The sequence below is a fragment of the Spermophilus citellus genome (genome assembly GCF_964194105.1).
Source record: "Spermophilus citellus genome assembly, chromosome: 13".
In the NCBI taxonomy this organism is placed as follows: Eukaryota; Metazoa; Chordata; class Mammalia; order Rodentia; family Sciuridae; genus Spermophilus; species Spermophilus citellus.
Genome location: NC_138193.1, coordinates 25,019,177 through 25,042,383, shown reverse-complemented (window position 1 = coordinate 25,042,383; position 23,207 = coordinate 25,019,177). Strand labels below are relative to the sequence as shown.

General features: G+C 51.6%; 1 protein-coding gene across 3 annotated transcripts in view; it reads right to left on the bottom strand.

Moving 5' to 3' along the window:
• TCF7L1 (transcription factor 7 like 1) overlaps positions 1-21,515 on the bottom strand; it is a 117,058-nt gene extending 95,543 nt beyond the window's left edge. Inside the window, exons 1-3 of one of the 3 annotated variants that reach the window (XM_081263797.1) lie at positions 20,688-21,460; positions 20,544-20,607; positions 20,185-20,312 (exon numbers count right to left, since the gene is read on the bottom strand). In XM_081263797.1, the coding sequence (XP_081119923.1) occupies positions 20,185-20,312; positions 20,544-20,607; positions 20,688-20,909 (414 nt within the window). In that variant the 5' untranslated portion in view covers positions 20,910-21,460. Of the gene's footprint in view, positions 1-20,184; positions 20,313-20,543; positions 20,608-20,687 lie in introns of all 3 variants that reach the window. The other 2 variants (XM_081263798.1, XM_081263799.1) reach the window with 2 other exon arrangements.
• Positions 21,516-23,207: the final 1,692 nt, after the last annotated feature.

Below are 23,207 nucleotides of genomic sequence, written 5' to 3'. Positions count from 1 at the left end.
CTGGGCATGAGTGTGTGGGGGGGGGGTTAAAAAAGCTCCCCAGATGATTCTGATGAGCAGCCAGGGCTGAGAGCTGCTGGGCCTTGTGACCTCTGGGGGCCTTTCCTCCTCAGAACCCGGCAAGAGTGCGGCAAGAGTGCGTGTTGTGTTTATCTTAGTGGTTCTCGGAGCGTGCTCCGGGCTGCCTGGCTCCCTCCAGGTTCAGTCTAGGGCGCCCTTTCCAGGGAATGATGGGCTGTTCTGATAAATGGGGGTTAGAGGCAAAAGGGAGCTTTTTCAAGAAAACATTATCCAATAAGTTTTGGTGTGTGCAAAGCACCTTCGTGCCCGGAGCTTGAAAGTTGAACCACAATCAAATACTCAGAATTCTCCAGGCCGGTCTCCAGAAAGAAGCCCCCAGCCGCTGAGCAAGGGCGAGGGTGAGAAGGCTTGATCTAGACAGACTGTCCCGCTGGAGCAGAGACGGAAATAGTGAGGTACCGTCAAGGACCAGGAGCACTTCACACCACTGCCCAAGTGTGTCTACTGTGCAAGGGGGGGGGGGGGTGGCCTGGAGGGGCTGAGGCGGGCTGAGCCTCCAGCAGGGGTCTCCACCTGAGCCCTGCACCACCTGAACAGGACTTTTCAGTAAAGACACCTTCCAGGGCCCGAAACCCAGAGGTTCTGAGCCCGGGGTTAGCCATGTGTGCAGTCAAACCAAACCCGAAACAGCCCTAGGGGCTTCTGAGGGCCAGTGATTCCTGGCCTTTGGGGACCTCAGGGCATGAATCTTGGATCCTCATTCCTGCGAGCAGACAGCCAGGTCTGTGGCCTCACACCCGGCTTGCCCTGCTGGCCCGCCTAGGTAGACTGTCCACCTGGCTCCAGTTGACCACATGAGCCTGTGTTCTGCCTCAAAGGACCCAGCCAGACCCAGCCACCTTCCAGTCTGACTACTGCTTTCAAGGGTCCTGGCACCACTATGGCAGGGGGACACCCCCAGCACAGGCCCACCACAAGTGAGTCACCATGGACCATCAGTCCAGTATGGAGAGGCACGCAGATCCTTGTGCAATGACTGAGATGCAGAGCCTGCCCAGGGGCTTCAGGCAGTGCACTGCACAGGGTGGCCCCGCTCCCTTGGTGTACCCCCCCCACCCCACCCCCCGTGCAGACAGGGCCTCTCTACCTCCTGGGCCACCACCTCTATCCTAGGAGGCAAAGACTGCCACATCTGGGCAGCTGCTTCTGCCCTCCTTAAAGAGGAGCCCCAGATTGACTCGGTTCCCTCCAACAAGGGCCAATGGCTTCGCGTTCTGGTGCTAAAGGCCAAGCACTAGAATAACGTTTGATAGACTTGACCCTGAAAAATACCGAGTTCATCCAGGCCTCCAAGCCGCCAGAGAATCTGAAAATTCACCAGGAAACTGGGCAACTGCAAAGGTATCCCAGAGACTCGAGTCTACACTCCATTAAACCGGCTCTCGCACTGATGCTGGTACAATAATGAGGAGGACATGGACAGCAGGAGGCAGGTCTTCCTAGGGCAGGACAGATGCAGGTCCCTAGCTAAGGGGATGCTGGCATATTCCAAAGCTCTGCAGGCAAAGAACACAGTGACCAGCTGCCAGCATTCCCAGGGGAGGTGTGAGCAGAAACACTGGGGAGAGGCTGGGCCCCGCACAGCAGGACAAAGGCACCAAGGGGCTCGGCGCCTGCAGGAGGATGCTGGCAGGGGCATGGGATGGCAGAGCAGGCCTCTGTTCGGGTAAGCTCGGAGACCCGCCAGATGCCACCCTCCCCCTAAGTCTCCTTATGGAGGCTTGTCAGGGGACTTGGCCCAGAGAAGTCCAAAATGACCTTATATTTCTCCAGGGTTCCTCCGTCTCTGGAACGGAAAGAAGTGGCCCTGCCAAGCGACTGCCTTCATGCCCTGCTCAGAGCTCCAAGAACAGTAGCCAGGATGTGCCCTTCTGATCTCCGTGGTTCTGGAGAAGGCTGCACAACCACGGTGGGGGAGGGAGGACTGAAGAACAGTCACAGAAGGATAGGAGTGGCCCCAAATCACCCAGAGCAGTGGACAGCTCAGCCCACAGAGGCTGCAGACTGCGTAGATGCTGGTCCATAGCAGGTGGAGACTGGATCCCGGCAGGGCAGTCTGTCCTGGGGGCTTCGGGTTAGGGCAGCTCCAGCCCAGACCAAGAAGCCCTGGCTTCCTCCTTCCAGGGATCCCCTGAAGGAGGGAGTCCTTTGCACCTCCCAGGGCTGGGGAAGCCCTCCTCGACCACAAAGCCCCATTGTGCTCCCGCAGGCGCCAACTCAGACAGAAACTTGTGGGAGGGAAGACAGTTTGCACCAGAGAAGGGCAGAGCCAGACTTAAGATGGACCTTCACTAACAGGATTCTTCATCAGGGCATGTGGCACAGTCTTGAGAGTCAGAAGGTGTGTGGGGTCCCAGTGCACGCCTGCCCTTTAGCAGGTGAGCTGAGACAAAGTGCTTCGGACCATCTCCAAAAGCCTTGCCCTTGGAAGGCTGGATACCTCAGCCACCCCGAGGCCTAAGAGAAAACACTGCGTTATTTTGCTCAAAACACCATTTTCTTAAAGCAGGATAAAACATACACTGAGGGGCTGGGCTGTGGCTCAGTGGTAGAGCACTTGCATAGCGTTTGTGAGGCACTGGGTTTGATTCTCAGCACTGCATATAAAAGCATAAAATAAAGATCCATCAACAACTTAAAAAAAAAGAAAATATGAAAAGAAAAAGAAAAAAATACATTGCTACTAGAAATTTCTAGGATTTTTTTTTTCCAAAAGGTGATGGGAAACTTTGTCACCCCCCCCCCAACATGCCCCCACCCCAGCCCAAGCTATCACATTTTAGCAATTCAAACAGTGATTTTCTTTAGGATTGAAAGTGAGCTTCCTTCCTGCTCCTCAACCTCTCTGAGCAAGAGGTGTGGTCAGAAATTACGAACAGGCCGTCCACTGCCCTGTCTGAGACCCCTCTGACCTTCTGGCTTTGGCCTCCGGGAGACGGTGCACATGACTGTGGAAGCCCGGACCTCTCCAGAGGCCATAATGAAGCCCTTTCACTGGCCAGTTCCTCAGGCCTGGCTGCAGCTGCCAGAGCCACACAGTTCCCAGCCCTGGCCTGCCTTCTGTCCACCACCAGAGCTCAAGGTGGGCAGTCTGCGGGGGAGTTTCCCAGGGGAGGCTGGCTTTCCCTGTCTATGCAGCGCTGGGTCCCAGCTCTCTCCCCAGAAGGCATTGCTAACATCCGTGCTCCTGTCTGCACAAATGATGAGCAATTACCCTGATTGCCCCTCGCCTCCCACCAACTCAGACCTCCCCTGAGCAGGGAAGGAGGGAGCCAGGAGCGGAGGCAGAAAGCCCGCTGGGTCTCCCTGTCCAGCTCCCTGGGACCGGGCAGGCTCTTGCTCTTCACCCAGAGGCCTCCAGAGGGCTGGAGCCCCTACCTGCTGGTCCTCCTAGAGACAGCTCAGGCCCAACCCACCATTTCCCAGGTGGAGCCTCAGAATGTACCTGCCTACTGCATGCAACCCCAGGATGGGTCCTCGGACCAGCACAGCCACTGTGCAACCCTGTCCCTCAGGCTCACACACGCCATCTCCATGGCCTGCAGGGGTGGCACCACATGGCATGCAGGGGTGGCACCACATGGCATGGCTGGGTGAACCTGGGTTCAATGCCTGCCCTTGCCCTTGGAAGGCTGGATAACCTCAGGTAAGGCTGTTGACCTCTCTGAGCCTTGATTTCCTCTTAAGAAAGGTAAGAAAACCTCAGTTGTGCTTGCATGGTCATTCTGAGAACCAAATGAAGTCACCAATGTAGGACTCTCCTGGACACAGAGATCGCTTAAAGACAGAGCTGTCACTGCGGAAAGCTGTGTTCAGAGGGAGAAGCAGCCTACCAGGACGCCCCTCCTGCCTGGGCCTCAGTTTCCTCAATCACAACTAGAAGCCAACTCGTGTCTGAGTCCCTCTAATACATCAACCCGTGAGTAAGCTCCCCAGCTTCTGGACCTTGGCTGTGGACACCCGGGGCCACGAGCTCCGTAGTGAGGAACACTTAGGGTGCTCAGCCTCTTGGGCATATGCCCTGGATGAGAACGACTTGTGATGCACACGTGTCCCCCATGGAAGGGCGCCACGCACGTTCGGACACGCTGAACTAGCGGGAGCTGCCCGCTCTACCTCCGCTTCCTCCAGGAGCTTGGGGGGCGGTTCCGTCAGGTAGCAAGACTCCCTCTGTGCTTTCCCAGGCTGGGGCTGACCACAGTCTTGACTGGCCCTGGGGTGCTCGGGGGTGCAGGGGTGAGAGCAGAGGGACTGCGTTTCCACAACGGAGCCCATGGAGCCCTTGAAATGTGCTCGTGGTGTGTGCTCCCTGGGACCTGACGCACACACCCGGGCTTGAGTCAGCATGGGGGCTGTGCTTGAGGGATGCCTGCAGGCTTCTCTGCCATTTGCAGCTACAGTCCCATGCAGTGCTACCTGAAGTCCCCACAGGGGTCAGGACTGTGCTTGGGCCTGGCCTGGAGAGCAGAATGCAGGAGCGTCTGTGTCATCCCTCCCTGACCTGTGCCTTGAGCTCACAGAGAAGGAAGTTGAGCCGGCAACAGGCGGTGGTCATTCCTGAGGCAGGGGGCGTTCAGCCAAATGTGCAATTCTCTTGGACTTGGTGAAGTCCACCCAACTTCTGGATGCACATGAAGTCCACCCAACTTCTCCCAGTGCAGAAGGGCTGGGGGTGTGGCAAGCAGGCTGACATAGAAAGAAGGCCTGATGGACACTGAGCCAGAGCTCCAGAGGGGGCTGGCCTGCAGAGACGGGGAGGCCGAGGTCTAGGAAGGGCAGCCTGCTTACACCGGGTGTTTAAAAACATGGCTCCTGAACTCCCTCTCTGCCTCATTATGACTTCTTTAACATTTGTTTTTAATTTATCCAAGATCATAATCTCTGCACACTGCCTATGAGCCAAACTTGAACTTGAAAACCAAGCTGGGCCTTTTGTTCTGCCCACGTTAATTAGTGCACAAACGGGCATCTGACTTCTTTCCCTGACAGTCGGAACGCTGGTTCCCACTGAGGTAACAGAACAGGAGCAGACGGGCAGGGTGACGGTCGGGCCATCTCGGGAAGTCAAGGTTCTCATCTGGATGACTCACTGTGAGCTGCCGAGATAAGTCATTTCAAGCTGTGCCCCATCTTTAAATAAATCAGCAGCTCCTGCTAGCTGGGTGCTCTGAGGGAATTAACAGGAATCACAAAGGTCCACAGAATCCCAGTTACTTGCATTTGAAAATGAAACACTAAGAGTCCAGCAGTATAGCAGACCACCCTGTGGTTCCCATAGTGGGTTCCATAGAGCATTAGTCCCATGAAATGCTACTTGAAAAGTAGGCCTCTGGGTTCAACAGGTGTTGGCTGTGGACCTCATGTGGGCCTGGTGGCTTCGGGCCACTACAGCAGTACCAAGCTTGGCTCACAAAGCCCTCATCGTGTGCCGGATGCTGAAGCGGGAGTGTGAGGTGCACCCCGGGGAGCAGGTGTGTAGGGGATGATCAGGCCCCAGCCTCACCACAGCAAGGTATGCTCAAGTGCAGGGTGCTGAGGATTTCTAGCAGGAGCCCCGTCCAAGGCCGAGACCAGGAAGACCAGGAAGACCAGGGTGCGGGGACACGGTGGGATGTTCCAGACCAAGGAAAGATTTGGCCCAACAGGCCCCAGGAAGCCTGCATGATCCAGGTGGCTATAAAGGCTCAGAGCCCTGCAGAGATGCAGCCAGCACGTCCCCCCATCCCATGCACGGCGAGGATGCCCTCTGCGCAGGGCTCATAGAGGCGCTATTGTTCTCGTAGCCTATAAGAAACTGCAGAATAAAACAAAAGCCCTTGTTCCTATAACTGGAAAACTATCATGTGTCCTCTCGGAACAGCCAAAATACCTTGGAGTTGCTAATGTAATTCAAGTATTTTCCTTGGCACAGGCCTGGAAAACATATGGCCCCCACAACTGCACACATGGTCAGGGTCACCGAGGAGGGACATACACAGATACACGCCAGAGCTTGGCTTCATTTGTTTTCAAAAGGATGAATGGCCCTAATTCTGGGATGGGTGGAAAGAAAACTTCCATAATAAGCAAAATAAAAATGATCAGTCACCAACGATCACTTATCAAGAATTATACACTGCAAGGTACCAGAAGTGAACAATGAGTTCCCTTGTTAACCTAAAAATGTCCAGGAGGAAGGCAGCCATTTGATATTTGTTTTATTACATACTGTGCATAAAAAAGAGGGAAACGTAAAGAAACAATATCAGGGGGCTGGGGATGTGGCTCAAGTGGTAGCGCGCTTGCCTGGCATGCGTGCGGCCCGGGTTCGATCCTCAGCACCACATACAAACAAAGATGTTGTGTCCGCTGAGAACTAAAAAATAAATATTAAAAATTCTCTCTCTCTCTCTCTCCTCTCTCACTCTCTCTTTAAAAAAAAAAAAAAAAAGAAAAGAAACAATATCAGATCTTCACACCAGATCTTCACACACGTGCAGAAAGGTGGACTGTTAAGGAAGGCCTCGTCAGGGTGATGAAAAAGGAAACAGCCGCGCTGGGCTCTTAGGAATATGAACTGTGGAAAGCCAGCCATCCAAAATTAAATGCAGGGGCCAGGCTGGAGTTCAGTGGTAGAGTGCTCGCCTAGCATGCACAAGGCCCTGGGTATGATCCCCAGCACCAGAAAACCAAACCAAACGGAACAGACACGCTCCGGGAATTGTTCAATGAGACTGCATTTCACGGAAGCCAGTGAGACCCCAAAAACACAGGGCCACTACAGCTGTACCGAGCTTAGCTCACAAGCCCCTCACGTGTGCCAGGCATGTCTCTCACACGCAGGTACAATACTCCATCTCAGCCACCAACAAGTCAGAACTAGGGTATATCAGACCTCCGTCGGCTCAGCCGTGGTACTGAGTGGAAATCTGCTGTTGGTGCTGGCTTGCGTTTCCACTTGAGCTCCCACCTGGTCCTGGGTGTGCTCAAGTGGCAGCAGACCTGACTTGTGTAGGAACACGAGGAGCCAGGGAAGGAAGCATGGTGCTGGGGTCTGCTGTCACTGTCTCCACCTGTAAGTTGTGTTATCTGTTGAAATGCTATCAGCTGGGAGAAATATACTGTGTGTGTGTGTGTGTGTGTGTGTGTGTGTGTGTGTGTGTGTGGTGCTGGGGATTGAACCCAGGACTTTGCGCGTACTAGCCAAGTGCTCTACCACAGAGCCCATCCCTAGGGTCATATATACATATAAACTTTTTTTAGTTGTACATGGACACAATACCTTCATTTGATTTATTATTTTTATGTGATGCTGAGGATCGAACCCAGTACCTCACACATGTCAGGCAAGCACTCTATCACTGAACAACAACTGCAGCCCCCTTACAAATGGATTTTTTCTTCATTGAATAAAATGTAAACTGGGCTTGTTGGTGCATGTCTGGGGATGTGGCTCAAGAGTTAAGCGCTCCTGGATTCAAACATTGGTACGTCCCCCAAAAGAAAATAAGCATAAAAGACCTCAATTTCATATATAAAATGAGTAAACAATACCAATTGTTAAAGGGACTAATAACATTACTAATATCAAGAGTCCATTAAAAAGAACTCATTCATTTGGAAGAAGTGCTTATTAATTTCTTAAGTCAACAGGCATAAGTTCAACTTCCCGGCCCACGGAACTGCTTGGTGTCCTTAGAACAGCACCCAGCATGGCCTCTAGTGGCTAGGTACCACACCCGGTGCCTACGTGGAGATCTGTAAGTAACTGTTCCCCCTGCAGAGTCAGAGCTCCTTCTAGAGATGGTTGGCTCCAGGTCTGGGACAGGAAGCAAGATGGGCCTGGAACATCCTGCCACACCGGGACGGTACCCAGAGGATTCTGAGCCAACTTGAAAAGGTTCCAACTGGCTAAGATGGGACAATGTATCCATGAGGAAAATAACTTCGAATAGATTGAAAGATGATAACTGGGTTTAAATTCCAAAGTTCATCATGACAACAATGATAGTCCCTAGTCACCTTCACAGGGTGACAGAAACCATCTGGAAACTGGTAAATAGGCACAGAGTTGAACACTGAGTTGCTTTCCCCATATGACCTAGATAAAGCATGAGGTCTGCAAATGGCCATCTCTGGGGCCACATACGGCCTCAGTTGCCACTCCCCAACTGGGCACCTCATGATGCAAACAGCAGCACTGAATACCATGCAAATGACCAGGCATGCCTGTCCTAATAAGACTATAAAAATACATGACAGGTCGGTTTAGTTTGCTGACCTTTGACCTAACGTAGCTAAATAGCGGATGCTGGACAGTGTTACTTTTTAGACACATCACAGCTGAGGGGTGATGGGGTGACAGAGACATCACCATTCTGAAGCCAAGGAGGCAAGTGCCCCTCACTGGTGACTGCCACCAACACAGAGACCTCAGGAGGCTCCCAGGGAGGAATGACCCCCACCAGATAGTCTTGCAAACACAGGTGAAGAAGAGCCAGAGAGGACACTGAAGCTTCCAGAAGAATCCAAATCTAGCAATTTCCAAAAATTACAGAGACAGACACCAGAAAAGACCTCACTGGGGTAGCATTTAACAAAAGGCAGAAGGTGAGAGACTCCACAGGAGTTATCAAGAAAAAAATCTAAAAATCTAATTAGCAAGTTCTTGACACCTACCCAGCAATGAAGAGCAGAGGGTTCCCATGGGGGGAACCCTCCAATGTCGTGTATAATTTCTTGATAAATCATCTTTGAAACAAATATAATATAGACTATAGAGAATCTAAACAGAACCTGGTTTTGGTTTTGTTTTTGCCTCACGTGTGCCAGGCAGGCACTCCACCACGGGGCTACTACCCCCCAGCCCCGTTTGCTTGCTTCGTAATGAGGGACCCAAAACTATCTCATCCCTTCATCTTACTTAGTACTCACAATTATGCCAGCAGCTTGTGAGATCTTTGTTCCTTCTTTACAATGTCAAATTTTTAAAATGTGATCATCATGTTGGTAACTCCCACAGTAATAATTGTTTTTGGCAAGAATTATCAAGAGCTGGGCGGTGGCCCAGTGGTCAGCACTTGTCTGGCGCACGTGAGGCCCTGATTCATCCCCAGCGCTGCAAAAAGAAAAAACATCATTCAGGGCAAGTAAAACCAGTGGATCAAAATTTGGTGGGAATGGAAGGAATGGCTACATAGTCTCAAAGCAGCTCCCATAAGATACTTATTAATTACAAAAGAGGAAAATAGTAACTTTCTTGGAGGAACGTTTCCATCCGTGATGAGGAGTAGTAACAGCAGCTGCACTGGGAGAATAGATGTAGCTCCTGATGAGATAGCCCCCACCCAAATGAGCAGCCTGAATCCACTCATGGAGAAACAGAAAACAAGTCAAGAATGCCTTGTAATCTCTAAAACGTCCAGAGCATGAGAAACGGACAGCTGGAGAACTGCTCCAGGCTGAAGGAGATCCCATCTCTGAAGGAGATGTCTAAGCCAAACCTGGCCCCCAGTCCTGCTCTCCCCCCACCCACCCAATACCTTTTTTCCTTTTTGGATGCGGGGGGCTGAACTCAGGCTCTCTACACTGACCTACCCACCCCAGGACCCTGAATTTAAAAAAAAAAAAAAGTTTTTCCATCACTACAGAAGATATTAGTAAGACAATTAGCAAAATCTAAATAAGATCAATAAATGAGACACAGTGTTGTCTATGGTAATCTCCTGATTTTGGCAACTGTATTGTGTTGAATGTCCATCTTTTTAGAATATACACATGCTATATAGTGGCACAAAATAATATAGCTTCTGGAGAAATTATGCCCTGTAAGTAAAGGGATCTCGCATCTGCAACTTAATCTGAAGTGCTCTAAAAAAAGTTATAGAAAGAAAGATAAAGAAATACAATGTACATTGACATTTGGGGGAAGCCTGGGGGAATTCCCTGGAATTTGTTGAATTCTTTGTGTTTCCTGTGTCCTGAAATTAGTCTAAAATTCAAAGTTAAAATACACACATATAATTTACATACTGTCACATATATCCCATATAAAAATTAAGTTTAACTTACAGAATGGAGTGTTTTGTTTTGTTTTTGATATCAGGGATTGAACCTGGGGGTACTTAACCATTGAACCACACCCCCAGTCCATTTTATTTTTATTTTGAGACAGGGTCTTGCTAAGTTGCTTAGGGCCTCACTAAATTGCTGAGGCTGGTCTTGAACTTGCAGTCCTCCTGCCTCAAGTCTCCCAAGTCACTGGGATTACAGATGTGTGCCACTGTACCAGGCAAGTGTAACTAATAGCTAAAGTGTATAAAAGTATATGTACACACACTGTCCAGTGATTGGGAACTTGTGCAAACTCATGATTTTATTAAAGTGACATGTGAATCTTTGCAATGGGAACTGACAGCCAAGTAAATTCATAACCTGAACCAAAACTAATGCTGATGTATCAGTTACTCTTAAGCACTTTCGGGTTCTCCCCGATTATACTCTTGAATCATTTTCTATAAAGATATTTTTAAATGGGGCAAGAAAATATCCACTTATTAAAACATTATTTATGACTTTTGGTTCCTGGATATCCTAATAATACTGTAATAATACCATACTGCTATCAATTGTTGTGATAACATTTCTCATTTCTTTTGATATCCCAGAGACCTGTTCTATGACTGGCATTTTATAGCCTTGGTCAAATCCTGATTTTAAGTCATCCAGTGCACCTCAAAGTACTATGGTTATGCCCATTTTGCCAGGGCAGCGAGGGACACAGGCACACAGAGCCAGGGCGTGGCAGGGCTGGGATTCAAGCCAGGCAGCTGGGCCAAACCCTAGCTCCACTGCTTGCCTGGGTGGAAGGTGGGCTGCAGTGGTGCACACCCCTCCACCCACTCCTCTCAGCTTCCAGTGCAAGGTCAAGGGCACAGCTCCAAGGGGCTCCACACCTCTATCTACCCCAGCCTCTTCCTGCACCTCTCATCAGCACCTTCTGGGCACTCAGCTGTGAAGACCACCCATCGCCACTTGAGCTGCAGCACCTTGAGTATCTCCCTGAGAAGCATTTCTGCACAGAAACCCACACTGCAAAGCAGAGCACTAGGGATGTCCACCTCCCGTCCTCTAGCGCTCTCCTCTGTGTACCCCTCCTAGAAAACTGTTTAGTAAAAAAGTGATGACTACACCAAGTTTACATGCACAATAATACTCGTGTCCTTACAAGAGAATGGGCTGGTCGGCAGCAGGAAGCAGGAAGAGATGCATGTGACTCTTCTAGTGCAGCTTCGGAAACAAGACGGCCACCTCGAGAGGTCAGAGGAAAACAAGGGGTCCACAGGGGAAAGAGATCCCATGGAGCTACAGAGCACAGGGAAATCAAGAACGAATCAGAGCCAGGAACACCACCAAGACTGTGGACAGCCCCATCCGGCTCCAGCAGCAGCCAGGGGCCTCAGTGCATCCTGAGTGGAAGGGACAGGCAGAGCCCAGAAGCTTGTGGTAAGCTGGAACTCACCTCTCCACCTACACACAATCTCTCTGCCTTTTGCTGCAAATTCATATCACTTTCCATGGGAGGAGTGGACCAGAAACCCCAAGGCTAGATACTGGCCCTACCACCTGTTGGGGGATCACTCTGGGCCTCCAGTCCCCCGAGTCTGTGGGGCAGATTTCACAGTTTCTTCCAGCTAAGGGCTAAGGGTGCAGAGTCCTTACTGAGAGTCCCAGAAGGAACAGGGTGCAGAGTCCTTACTGAGAGTCCCAAAAGGAACACTCAACCCACCCCGGGGGGGTGTCCTACGAATCCAGCTGATCTTGGGGACCCTGACATACTCATAGTGAGAATTTAGGGAGGGGAGTGCAGCCCCAACATCAGAGGTCACTGTGGCCAACAGATCTGGGCTTGCAAATTGACCTGTTTGCATCTCATTCCTTCCTGCTTCTTGTTTTCCTTCCTCCTCATCAGATCCATCAGTTTCTTCAGTTACCAGCCCTCACAGGGACACATTTTCTCACTGAGAGCCAGTGCCTTCACCCCCAGGTCTCCAGGAGGGCTCAACTAACATTCTGAGGACTCCTCAACTCCACAGCCATGCTCAGGAGGCCACCATGCTGCTATTTCCAGGAAAAGACCCTCTGGAGGTGATCTGCACACTGAAGGCTGAAGTACTCAATTTCACAATTTCGAATTTCAAATCATTTTACCCACTTAGACAAGTGCTTGCACACATAGAGCAGGGACAGGGAGACCCATACCTCTTCAGTTCCCAAAATGAAAAGGGTGTAAATGTCAAGTATTTATGACCCCAGTGACCAATTCACGCTGTAGTCATCTGTCATAGATAATTGGGATTCATTTTTAAAAATATTTTATTAGTTGTTGATGGACCTTTATTTATTTATATGTGGTGCTGAGAATTGAACCCAGTGCCTCACACATGCTAGGCAAGCACTCTACCACTGAGCCACAACCCCAGCCCCTGATTGGGACTCATTTTTTACTTGTAGAGAGCTCAAAGAAAGCAACCAATTTTCAAATATTTTATAAATGAACCACAAGGACATATTTGCACACTTGATTTACCAGAACTGGGTTTGTGATCTAAGTTGCAGAGTAGTGAATGGGCGTGCCCCTCCATGCCAAAGACACATGTCTTCCTCTAGCCCTCCCAGATTTCAGCAAGGAAAACCAGTTTCCAGCTTCCCAGCAAGTCAAACACTGGCAGATCACCACTTCTTCCTCCTGTGGGCAGCCGGCTAAAGGTTACCACCTCCTCTGCAGTCCAGCCTGACGCCAGGGCTTGCCCATGGCCTCTCAATCATGCAGACAGCTGTGGATTAGGGAAGGGATGCCCAACTCCAATCTACACCTGGAACAAACCTACTGTCCCTGCCCTACCCCACAGGAGCCAGTCCTGTAAGTTCCCTAAATGCAATCCCTAAATGCTCCCATGCTGTGTGGAGTCCAGGACAGAATGGGAAGACCTGGACCTGGACTCACTTTCAGCCATCAGCAGTGTGACCTTGTACAAGACACTTGACTTCCACAGTCTGCTTGCACAGCAGCCAAATGGGACCAAGTGCTTACTTCCTAGCAGGTCAGACACTGGGAAACACCAAGGTTTCAGCAACCACTGCCAAGTGCTTTCCAAATGGGACTAGGCCACTTACATCCAACACATAAAGACAGAAGGAGCAGCCGTTTTGTTCTCATCTGCCAGCCTTGAAGGGCTTAAGACAAAATCTTAGGGTCAATTTGATAGGCCAAGATGATTCTTGTGTCAATTAGCATTTTAGATTACCTGCATGGTGGAATGTAGTTTTACATATCTGGTACCCATTTATAGTTTCTTCTTTTGTGAATTTTACAACCGTGTTTGCTTTCAATTAGGGTGAACATTTGGGGCCTTGTTCTTCTTAAATATGGATTTCCAAAAATACTGCAACCATTGGAGGGCACGAGAGTGGATTTATTTCCTGTCCTGGGGACTCCAGGTAGCTAGGATTATCATTCTTTTATGATTTCCACAAAAACTCATAAAAACAGCCATGGATAGAAAAGCATTTTGATGATTTTATTTTCAAACTTTGAGGTGTACTTCTAAATTAAATGTTCACTTCCCAGGAAAATCTGTAGATTCTGCACATAATGAAAAAGATTTTAGGATTTTGAAATTTGTTTCAGAACCTTAAAAGTACCAACCAAGGTTCCTCAGAGCACTGCTGGACACTTTATGAATGGCAGAAAGAAACGGGTGCCAGGCGCACCACAGCTGGGGGAGAGCCCAGCCCCCACCCTTGTCCCCAACGTGGAGGCCTAGGAATGGCGATGAGGTCACTTCTTCACCGCTGTGACCAAAACAGCTGGTAGAACAACACAGGGCAGGAACAGTGCATGTGGGGCCCAAGGTTTCCGAGGTCTCAGTCCACAGACAAGCGGCTCTGTCGCTTGGGGCCTGAGCGAGGCATGACATTGTGGTGGGAGGGCTGGGGAGGAAAGCAGCTCAGGACGGGGCACCAGGAAGCACATAGAGTTTTGCTCACCAGGGTCAAAATACAAACCCCAAAGGCACAACTCCCAGTGACGGCACCTCCTTCTGCCACACCCGCCACCTGCAGTGACCCCCCAGCTAATCCATATCAGTGGATTCTCAACCCATCGTTTCTCCTCCACACTGTCTTGCATTGTCACACACGAGCTTCTGGGGAACACCTAATTTCTACTCCATAATGTTCCCTAAATGCAATCAGTAGAACACACACAGAATATACAAAGCCTCCCCAAGCAGCCGGATCAACCAATTGGGACAGTTTTCTCCACGTTCACAAGTGACGGGACCTTCCTGGTCCCAAACTACTTATTCCATCCTAGCACCGTCCCCTGCTGCAAGGGAGGTCCCACCATCAATGCTTCCTAATGAGGCCTGTTGTCCCCCTGCTGTCAGTAACAGTCCAGACCCAGCCCACCTGCCCCTGGCTTCACTGAGACTGTCCCAGAGCCGTCTGGCCACCCAGCGTACATGCCCCGGCGTCTGCCCACTCCACCGGCTGCGCATCCCTCTGTGGTCCAGCCGCCTTGCTCAGTGCTCCTCCTCCTGCTCTCCTCCCACTGCCCACATCATCCAGGCCCTGCAGCTCCAACAGTCCCTCAGCACCATTTCCTGGAGCTGGGCATGTCCCCAGGGAAACCCAGCAGTTCCCCCAGAGTCTCACATGGGCAGTGTGAGCTCTGTCGGGCAGTGTGGGCTCTGTCGTTGCCAAAACACCAGGGAGCATCTGTCCGGCGGGGGCAGCTGTGAGGTCACTCACAGGTCAGCCAGGACCGGGCACCAGGGGTTAACTGTGACCTGGCCCACTTTCTGATGACCACACCTCCTCAGGCAGATGCAGGCAGCCATCTCTATCCCCATGCTTTCTCCCACTCAGATGGTCTCACCTCACCAGGCCTCAGCTCCGTGTCAGCTCCTTCCTGGTCTGGCCCCTCAAGCCCCAACACTTCCCATCATAACTCTTTTGGGGTGGTGCTGGGGATGGAAGCCAGGCCCTTGCCCACGCTAGGCATGCGCTGGACACTCAGCCACACCTCAGTCCCCTGCGTGAATTCCAGGGTTCTCTGTTCCTCTCCTCCAGGTGGATGGAGCCAAGTGACCTGCAGATGCCCAAAAGGCTGGCTCCTCCCTGCTGGTCTTTGTCCCCGCTGCACCAGCTCCCATCTCAAAGTAGGAGTGAGATGGAGTGAAATGCCCTCTCTTACATCTGTATAGATAACTTTTAAAAAATATTTACCAAGAATTACTTTGAATTAAGAAATGAGTGGGTTGGGCATGACGGTTCTGTAATCCCAGGGCTTGGGAGGCTGAGGCAGAAGGATCACAACTTGAAGGCCAGTCTCAGATCTTAGCAAGTCCCTAAACAACTCAGTAAGACCATGTCTCAAAAAAATAAAAAGGGCATGGGTTGTAGCTCTATGGTAAAGCTCCAGTGAGTTCAATCCCCTGTACCCGCTACCTCAAATTGTATGTGTTTCAAGGACTAGTTTAAAACCACTCCTCGGGGCTGGGGATGTGGCTCAAGCGGTAGCACGCTTGCCTGGCATGTGTGCGGCCCCGGGTTCGATCCTCAGCACCACATACCAACAAAGATGTTGTGTCTGCGGAAAACTGAGAAATAAATATTAAAAAATTCATATTCTCTCTCTCTCTGTCTCTCTAAAAAAAAAAAAATATTTAAAACCACTCCTCTACCTGCCTTCCTCCAACATCCCAGCTCAAAACAATTTTTCCCTTCTTCTTATTCTAAAAATGTTCTTCCAGTCTTGTCTCTAACATAGACATATAGCATCTCTGAATGCTAATAGTACTTCTTCCTAGCTCAATTTTTATTTATTTATTTTTGTGTGTATGGTACTGGGGATTGAACCCAGGAGTGCTTAACCACTGAACCACATCCCCAGCCTGTTTTATGTTTTATTTTGAGACAGGGTCTCACTAAGTTGCTTAAGGCATTGCTAAAATTGCTAAGGCTGGCTTTGAACTTATAATCCTCCTGCCACAGCCTCCTGAACTGCTGGGATTACAAGCATGTTATCTCAATTTTAACATCCTTTAGGGAAAAACTGAGTCTAACGCATTTGTCTCCCATGCTCCCCTAGCCACTGTCCATGATAAGTACTCAATAAGCATCAATTGAAGAAGCCAAGTTGTTACAAGTTAATATTAAGGATGCAATTCTGAATTTTCCCAATTTGCAGATAAAAGTTGCCTCAAAACTGAAATATAAATAGGGCCTTCCCATTACAGAAAATTTTCCCAGTGGGTTAAACATTTGAATTCTTTTCTTCCACAATTCTTTTGGTAACATTGAATGTCCCTGGAAAGGCTGGAATACTCTTTGTTAAAGTTAGAAGTGTGTGTGTGTATGTGTGTGTGTGTGTGTACTTGCAACAGCCTGCTCTCTCTCCAAGAAATGCAATCAATGAAGAATGAGACCAAACTAACTTTCCAAAATCATAAGTAGTCAAGTCAGACATTCCCTGCCAGATCCACCCACCCAAAGAAAGACTGACAGGGTTCAAGTCCCTTCTCAGAGGTTGAAATCAAATGTCACCCCAGCAATCCAAGTGCCCAAACTTTTGCAACGCAGGGAGGGCCCTCTGGAAGCTTGTTCTCTCTGAAAAGCCCTTATTAAACACAGAGTTATATTTAGAAAAAATGGAACAGAGGTTATATTTAGATGAAATGACTTAAAAGAATTTTACCAAAAGCAGCATGTTTATACTAATCCTTCAAAAGAAAGGTTTTCCTCAGCTGTGACATATAACTCCCGAGGCAACCTCTGTGCACGTGGAGTTCTGCCCTTCTGGAAGAATGGGTGCACCTGGACCCTGGCCAGACCACCCAGGGGAAACAGGGGGATACAGGAGGACTTAAAGTGGGCATACGCTCAAAGACAATTTCATGCAGAACTGGAGTTGACGGTCTGGTGAGGATATGAGAAACTTTGCTGGCGCTGCAGACCGTAGTTCCCAAACTTACATAGCACACAGAAGCCAAAGGCGCCCTCACCACCCCGCCTGGGCTGCTCCCTTCCAAAGGCCATCAGCACCCACTCTGTGGCACAGCCCACTCTGTCCCTTTGGAGTTAGCTGGCAGAAATGCTCTCAGCATTTTCTTTTTGGCCCTGTCTTAGATTATTTTTGAGATCCACTTTCTAACATATTGACTTACACTTTCATAAGAAAATTCTGGTCAACAGGGCTGAGGTGGTTTTGTAAACCTGGGAAGTCTTCATGGGTGACTACATGAGTTTGGTGTGACACTGCAAATGGTGAAAAGTGGCCTGTGGCAGTTATTCTTCTCTGCATAGGCCATGGGCTCCAGGCTCCAGGCTCCAGATGAGCACACGGCTTGGAGGCTTGGCACTCACCCAGGTCAAGAGGACCTCTTCTCTACAGAGCCTCAGGAAGAGGCAATTTCCCCACATCTCGGCCAAGCCAGGGTGAAGGCCAAGGTGCTGCTGCACAGGGAGCGAGACAGCCTGGCTGTGGGACTGGCAGGCTCCAGCTGTCTCAGAGGAGCCCGGTCACTGGGGAGGGAACCTGAACTGAGGCCTGCCCCTGCTCTGATTCCTAAGGCCCATGAACATCTATAAACTGCCAATCCCCACTCTTCCTCCTAAGCTGGTATTTCCAGAAATGTTGGAGCAGCAGAGAACCAGAGCCATCAGTTCTATACCACTTACAAGCCTTAGAGTAGCAGAGCCCAGAGCTATATGATGGAGAAATAAATCAAGATCTAAAATGCTACCGGGCATGGTGGCACGCAGCTGTAGTCTTAGCTGTTCAGGAGGCTGATGCAGGAGGATGGCAAGTTCAAAGCCAGCCTCCACAGTGTAGCAAGACCCTGTCTCAAAATAAAATATAAAAGGGGGCCTTGTACTGTCACATGTAACTAATTAGAACAAATTAAAGCATACCTGGGTTCAATCCCTGGTACAAAAAAAAAAAAAAAAGATTTAAGGTGCCTAGAACAGAGATCAGATCATGAATTGCAGACACCTCCTCCCCAGCCTGCAGCCACCTCCCTCCCTTTCCCACTCACATCCAGCTATACTCATTTTCCTGGGCTGGGGAACCAGCAGAGGCCAAATCTGTCTGATGAACCATTTGTCTATGGTAAAAATCATGTTAACTACGTTGATATAATCACCCCAAAGAAAACCATCATCCAGTCCCACAGTCCAACCAAGTGGTTAAGAGTCTTATCACTTGCTCTCCTTATGCCGGTGATGTTCAAGGAAGAGGGTCAAGTTACAGACACAGAGAACAATGTCCTAGGAGGCTTGAAAGGGTGGTGGCATGAGCTAGCGATGAGGAATGGCTGCAGAGAAGGGCAGGGACAGTCAGAGAGGGAAAATCGACTCCCTAAGGAAGGCTCCCAAGTGCCACACAGGCCCAGGTTTAGTCATAAGAACCCCCAATATCAGCAAGATTGAGCCTGCAGTTGTTCGGCAAAAAAAAAAAAACCATAAGAGGGCAGGAGGTAAGACAGGCACAAACAGAAAACCTGCCTGCCTTGGCTCTTGGTGCGGGACTACGGAGGAAGAGACCCCTTCCACAGTCAAGGTCCAAGAGGAACGTGTGAGGCTGACAATCCAACGCCCCAAAGAGAAATGGGCACAGGAGTAATCTCCATCTTGAGGAAAAAAGAGTCATACCTGAGACATGTCTGGTGACTCTAACTGCCTAGAACCCGGCTCTGGGTTGACACAAAAGTTAGTGGCTCCCTTCCCCCTCTCCAGGACCCCTCTCTAGACCTCCTAATGGCAAATGGAAAAATGGGGCTCAGTGGATAACTCTGACCGCACACACCAAGTTAGGGAACTCCATTTCCACCTCCACCTGCAGGCACCGGAAGGAACGTGGCCGCAGGGGAGAAAGTTCACCCAACTTTTCTTGAAATAGGCATGGGAAAAAGCAACCGTTACAGGCCCAAATCCAAATTTCGCTGCGAAAGTCACACAATCTGGCAGGGCCAAACCTGCGGGGTCTCCTCCCTCCCTGGGCGACGCTGAGAGGTCTGTGCGCTCCCACGCCCCTCTGCAAGATCAGAACCTCCCCCACGCCCAGTCCAGAGGGCCAGCACTCCCGAGCAGGAGCTCGCTGGCAATGGGAAACGGTGCTGAAGCAAAGACCATGGGTGGGAAGCGGCAGCGCGCAGCGGGCACCCAGTAGGTAGGCGCTCACCCAAGGCCCGCCACAGGACCCAACACCTGGGCAGAGATCGCGGGGGTGGGGTGGCGACTCGGAGGATACAAAGGCCTGGCCAGCCCGGGACCGTACCCCTTGCTATGCAGGCGTGGGGGTGGGCAGTTAGGAGCAGGAGAGGGCGATGGAATCCGCCCTCATTTGCACGTCGTCTGGGGCCGGGTCAATTTGCTTAATCACCGCTCCAAATGCCAGAGCACAGCACACAATGCGCGCCCATTCACAGGTTTAAAGTGTCGCAGCGCTCGCTTTAAATGAGAAAAGCCCACAACAAAAGGGGGGAAAAGCCAAGTTCCTCAACTTGAGGAATGCCTAGGGTCGCCTCGAAATCATCTCCGGGAGTTTAAGATCCAGAGCTCGGCAGAAAAGTAGAGGCCCGAGTGTGAGGGCTAGGGGGAGAGCGGGGTCGTGAACAGTTCGCCCCAATGCAGGTTTGTTAGCACCGAGCTCAGGGTCGCCCAGAGAACCCGGGGAAATGAGGGCCATGTCGACCTGGCTCCTCCGGGCCCTATTGCCAAGTCAGGCCAGCAGATCTCTGGAAGGAAGTGAGACCCCCGCAGTGGGCACAGACCCAACGTTCCTTGAAGCAGGCAAAGGACTGTGGGGCTAGGGACATCCCCAAGGTGGATCCCAAAGCCTGGAGCCGCAAAAAGAGAATAGTTACGGCAACTTCACTTTCACCCAGGCAGTGGCCAGCGCAGCCCAGCACTCGGGCGCCACCGAGAAGTTCAACTCCGCAAAAAAGTTCTGCCCAGGGTCGGCGCAGGAGGCCCCACCCCCACCCCTCCGCCGAGCCTGGGGGCACATCGTGCGGTGCCGCCCCCGCTCGCCCGACGCTGCCGGCCCACACTCACCGTGCGCGCTCCTCCGGGAGACAGGGGTCCGTTGGAGAGGTAGGGGCTGCTCAAGTCCGGGATCATCAGGAAAGGGTAACCAGGGTAGGGGGGCCCTTTAAAGAACGCGCCGTCTTGGGGCCTTCTCACTGCAGACAAAAACCGAGGCTGGGTGAGGCCTGGGCCCCGGACAGAGCCGCGGCAGGGGGCTCCGGCGGGGGACCGGGACTCGAGCGCCCCTCACGCACGCTCCAGGGCGACTGCTGCTGAGAGGGCGGAGAGCAGGGGCTCAGCCACCCGGGCGACGGGACCGCGGACCGCCTGCTGAGGCGCGGAACACCATGGGGCCGGCACTGGGGACTGGCCCAATGGACACGTACCTTCGGCGAAATAGTCCCGCGGCTTCTGGAAAGAGTCCCGGGCGGGCTGAGGGCGCCTCTCCGCCTGCGAAGGAGACACAAAGGCGCGGGCGGGTGAGCGAGCGCGGGGCTGAGTCCCCCGCGGCCGGCGTAGGACCTCCTTACCTCCGAGTCCGAGCTGCTGCTCTGGTTCTCCGACTCGTTGACCAGAGACGACTTGACTTCGTCCAGATCCCGCTGCGCCGAGGCGCTGTCGCTGCTTGGCTCCTGCTCCTCGCCCCCCTCATCCTGGAAGGGGATCAGCTCGTCGCTCGCCCCCAGGTCGTCCCCTCCGCCGGCCGCCCCGGATCCAGAGCCGCAGCCCCTGCCGCCGCCTAGCTGGGGCATGGTGGCCGCGGACCCGGGCCGCCGCTCGCAGCCCCGCGCCCCTCCTTCCCCGGCGCCGCCGCAGCAAAGTTTGACAGGGCGTGGCCCCGCGGGGAGCGGCGCGGCCGGCCGGGCGCGGAGCTCAGATCGGCCCCTCGGGCAGCGCGAGCCGGGGCTCCCCAACTCGCCGCTGCCGCCTGCTCCGCTGGGGCGTCCGGCGCGGGCCTGCGGGGAGGGGCGAGCGGGCAGGGGGAGGGACCGCCGGCCGGGCAGGGGGGCCGGAGGGAGGAGCCGCGCTGCAAGCTGACACCCGCGCGCCTAGGGAGCCCGGAGAGCCAGCGCGCGCTCACACTGGCCTTCACACTCGCACCTTCCGGGGGCTGCGCCTTCCCGCAGCGCGAGACGCGGGACCCCGAGCTCTCCCCAGCCATCCCCGCGCCTCACCCGGAGCCTTGGAGGCCCTCTCTGCAGCTTGGCGCAAACCCGGGGAGTCTTGCCCGCACCTCTTCGCATCCCCTAACTTTCTTCCAAACAGCCCCACAACTCTGCGCGGGTCTGCGCCCCCTCCCACCGCCTTGGCGCGCTGGCGGGCGGCACTGCCCCCTGCGGGAAAACCTCAGGCTCGCAGATCGCCGCCCTCCGCACTGGAGTCCCCGGGAGCGCGGGTCTGTCCGTGCTGGCGTAAGGCAGATGCATAGCAGGGTTTGGGGGAAATGTATGACACTCCGAAATACTCCCGGGCGGCCTTCCGCTCCTCTTTCCTGTGGATCCCAACGCATCCCCTCTCCCCTGCCCAGGTTTTCCTCCTTGTCCAGACGTCCAGAGTCACGCCCTGCTGAAATCCCAAAGATCTCCCTTTCTCCTTAGTTTGAAACTGCGACCTAACGCAAAATAATCACTGTCTTCGGTTTGTAAGATTTGAATTCTATCCATTTCAGGGGTACATTGTCAGCCAGTGGTGGAGCCTGCCCTGGGTTCAGTCCACCGCCAACATGTCTATTCCAGTCCTCTCCGACCAGTTTGCGAAAGGCTGGGGGCAAGGCTGGGGGCGGGTGGGGTTGTACCATCTTGTGTGGTCCACAGAGGGAAAAAGTTGGTGACAAAAGAAATTTCAAAAACATGCCTGGAAGGTGGTAGGGGAATAACTAAAACTATTTTAAACACAATTGCAGAAGAGTTTCTAGAGGTAACACAGGTGTGGGCAAAGTCACAGACAGGTACTAGGAAGGTTAAAGCATCTGGAAGACTGGCAAGGTGCGTCCTGGACCTTACTGTGAGGCTGCGGTCCCTGAACGCTGGACCCATGGTGATTTGGACGCAGCACTCTTCAACAAAGCCAGAGTTTATGGCAGGCACTGTTGCATTTTTGTTTTAAGAGTCCATACATTTTTTTTTTCCAAATCGAAAATCAGAGAAGTACACCAAATTATTATCAATGACTATTTCTGGGAAAGGGGAACGGTAAGAGGAGGGGGCCAGCATTGTTTCCTACTTTCTACAGATTTTATTCTTTATTTACGGAAAACAAATTGTATGTCTTTCTATTTTTGCACAATTAATATGTGAATATGGTCTCCTAAACCTTTTTCAAAAACCAAATGGATCATCATGAGTAGTGTCCTGAGTGAAAAGTAAAAGGGCATCTTCCCCCAGAACAAGACCCTTCCCATCAACCACTTTCAGTTGAAACCCTCCAGTGCACCCTGGGCTAGTCTGATGTGTGTTCTAGAGGTCTGCAGGCAGTTATGAACATGTGTAAACACATATCCTCATGTATGCATATCCATATAGAGACACATTATTGCATAATATTTGTATAAGTTTTTATTTTTTAAAATCTTTTTTTTTTTTTAGAGAGAGAGAGAGTTCAATATTTATTTTTCAGTTTTCGATGGACACAACATCTTTGTTTGTATGTGGTGCTGAGGATCGAACCCGGGCCGCATGCATGCCAGGCGAGCCCGATACTGCTTGAGCCACATCCCCAGCCCCTTATAAGTTTTTAAAGTCGGAAGGTTTTTTATGTCCCTGGCTTTATGGAAACCCTATTGTATTGGTTCCCTGCAACAGCCTCAACAAATCACCACAATTTGGTGGCTTAACCCAGCAGAAGTTTATTCCTTCCCAGCTAAGGGGCACAGAAATCAAAATCAGTTTCACTGAGAAGTCAAGTTATCTGCAGAGCCATTCTCCCTCTGGAGGTTCCTGGGAGAACCTGTTTTAGCTTGGGGCTGCTGGCACTAACATGAGGCCACATCCCTCCAGTCTCTGTCACTACCCCACTGCCTTCTGTTTTTCTGTGTCCAATCTCCCTCTGTC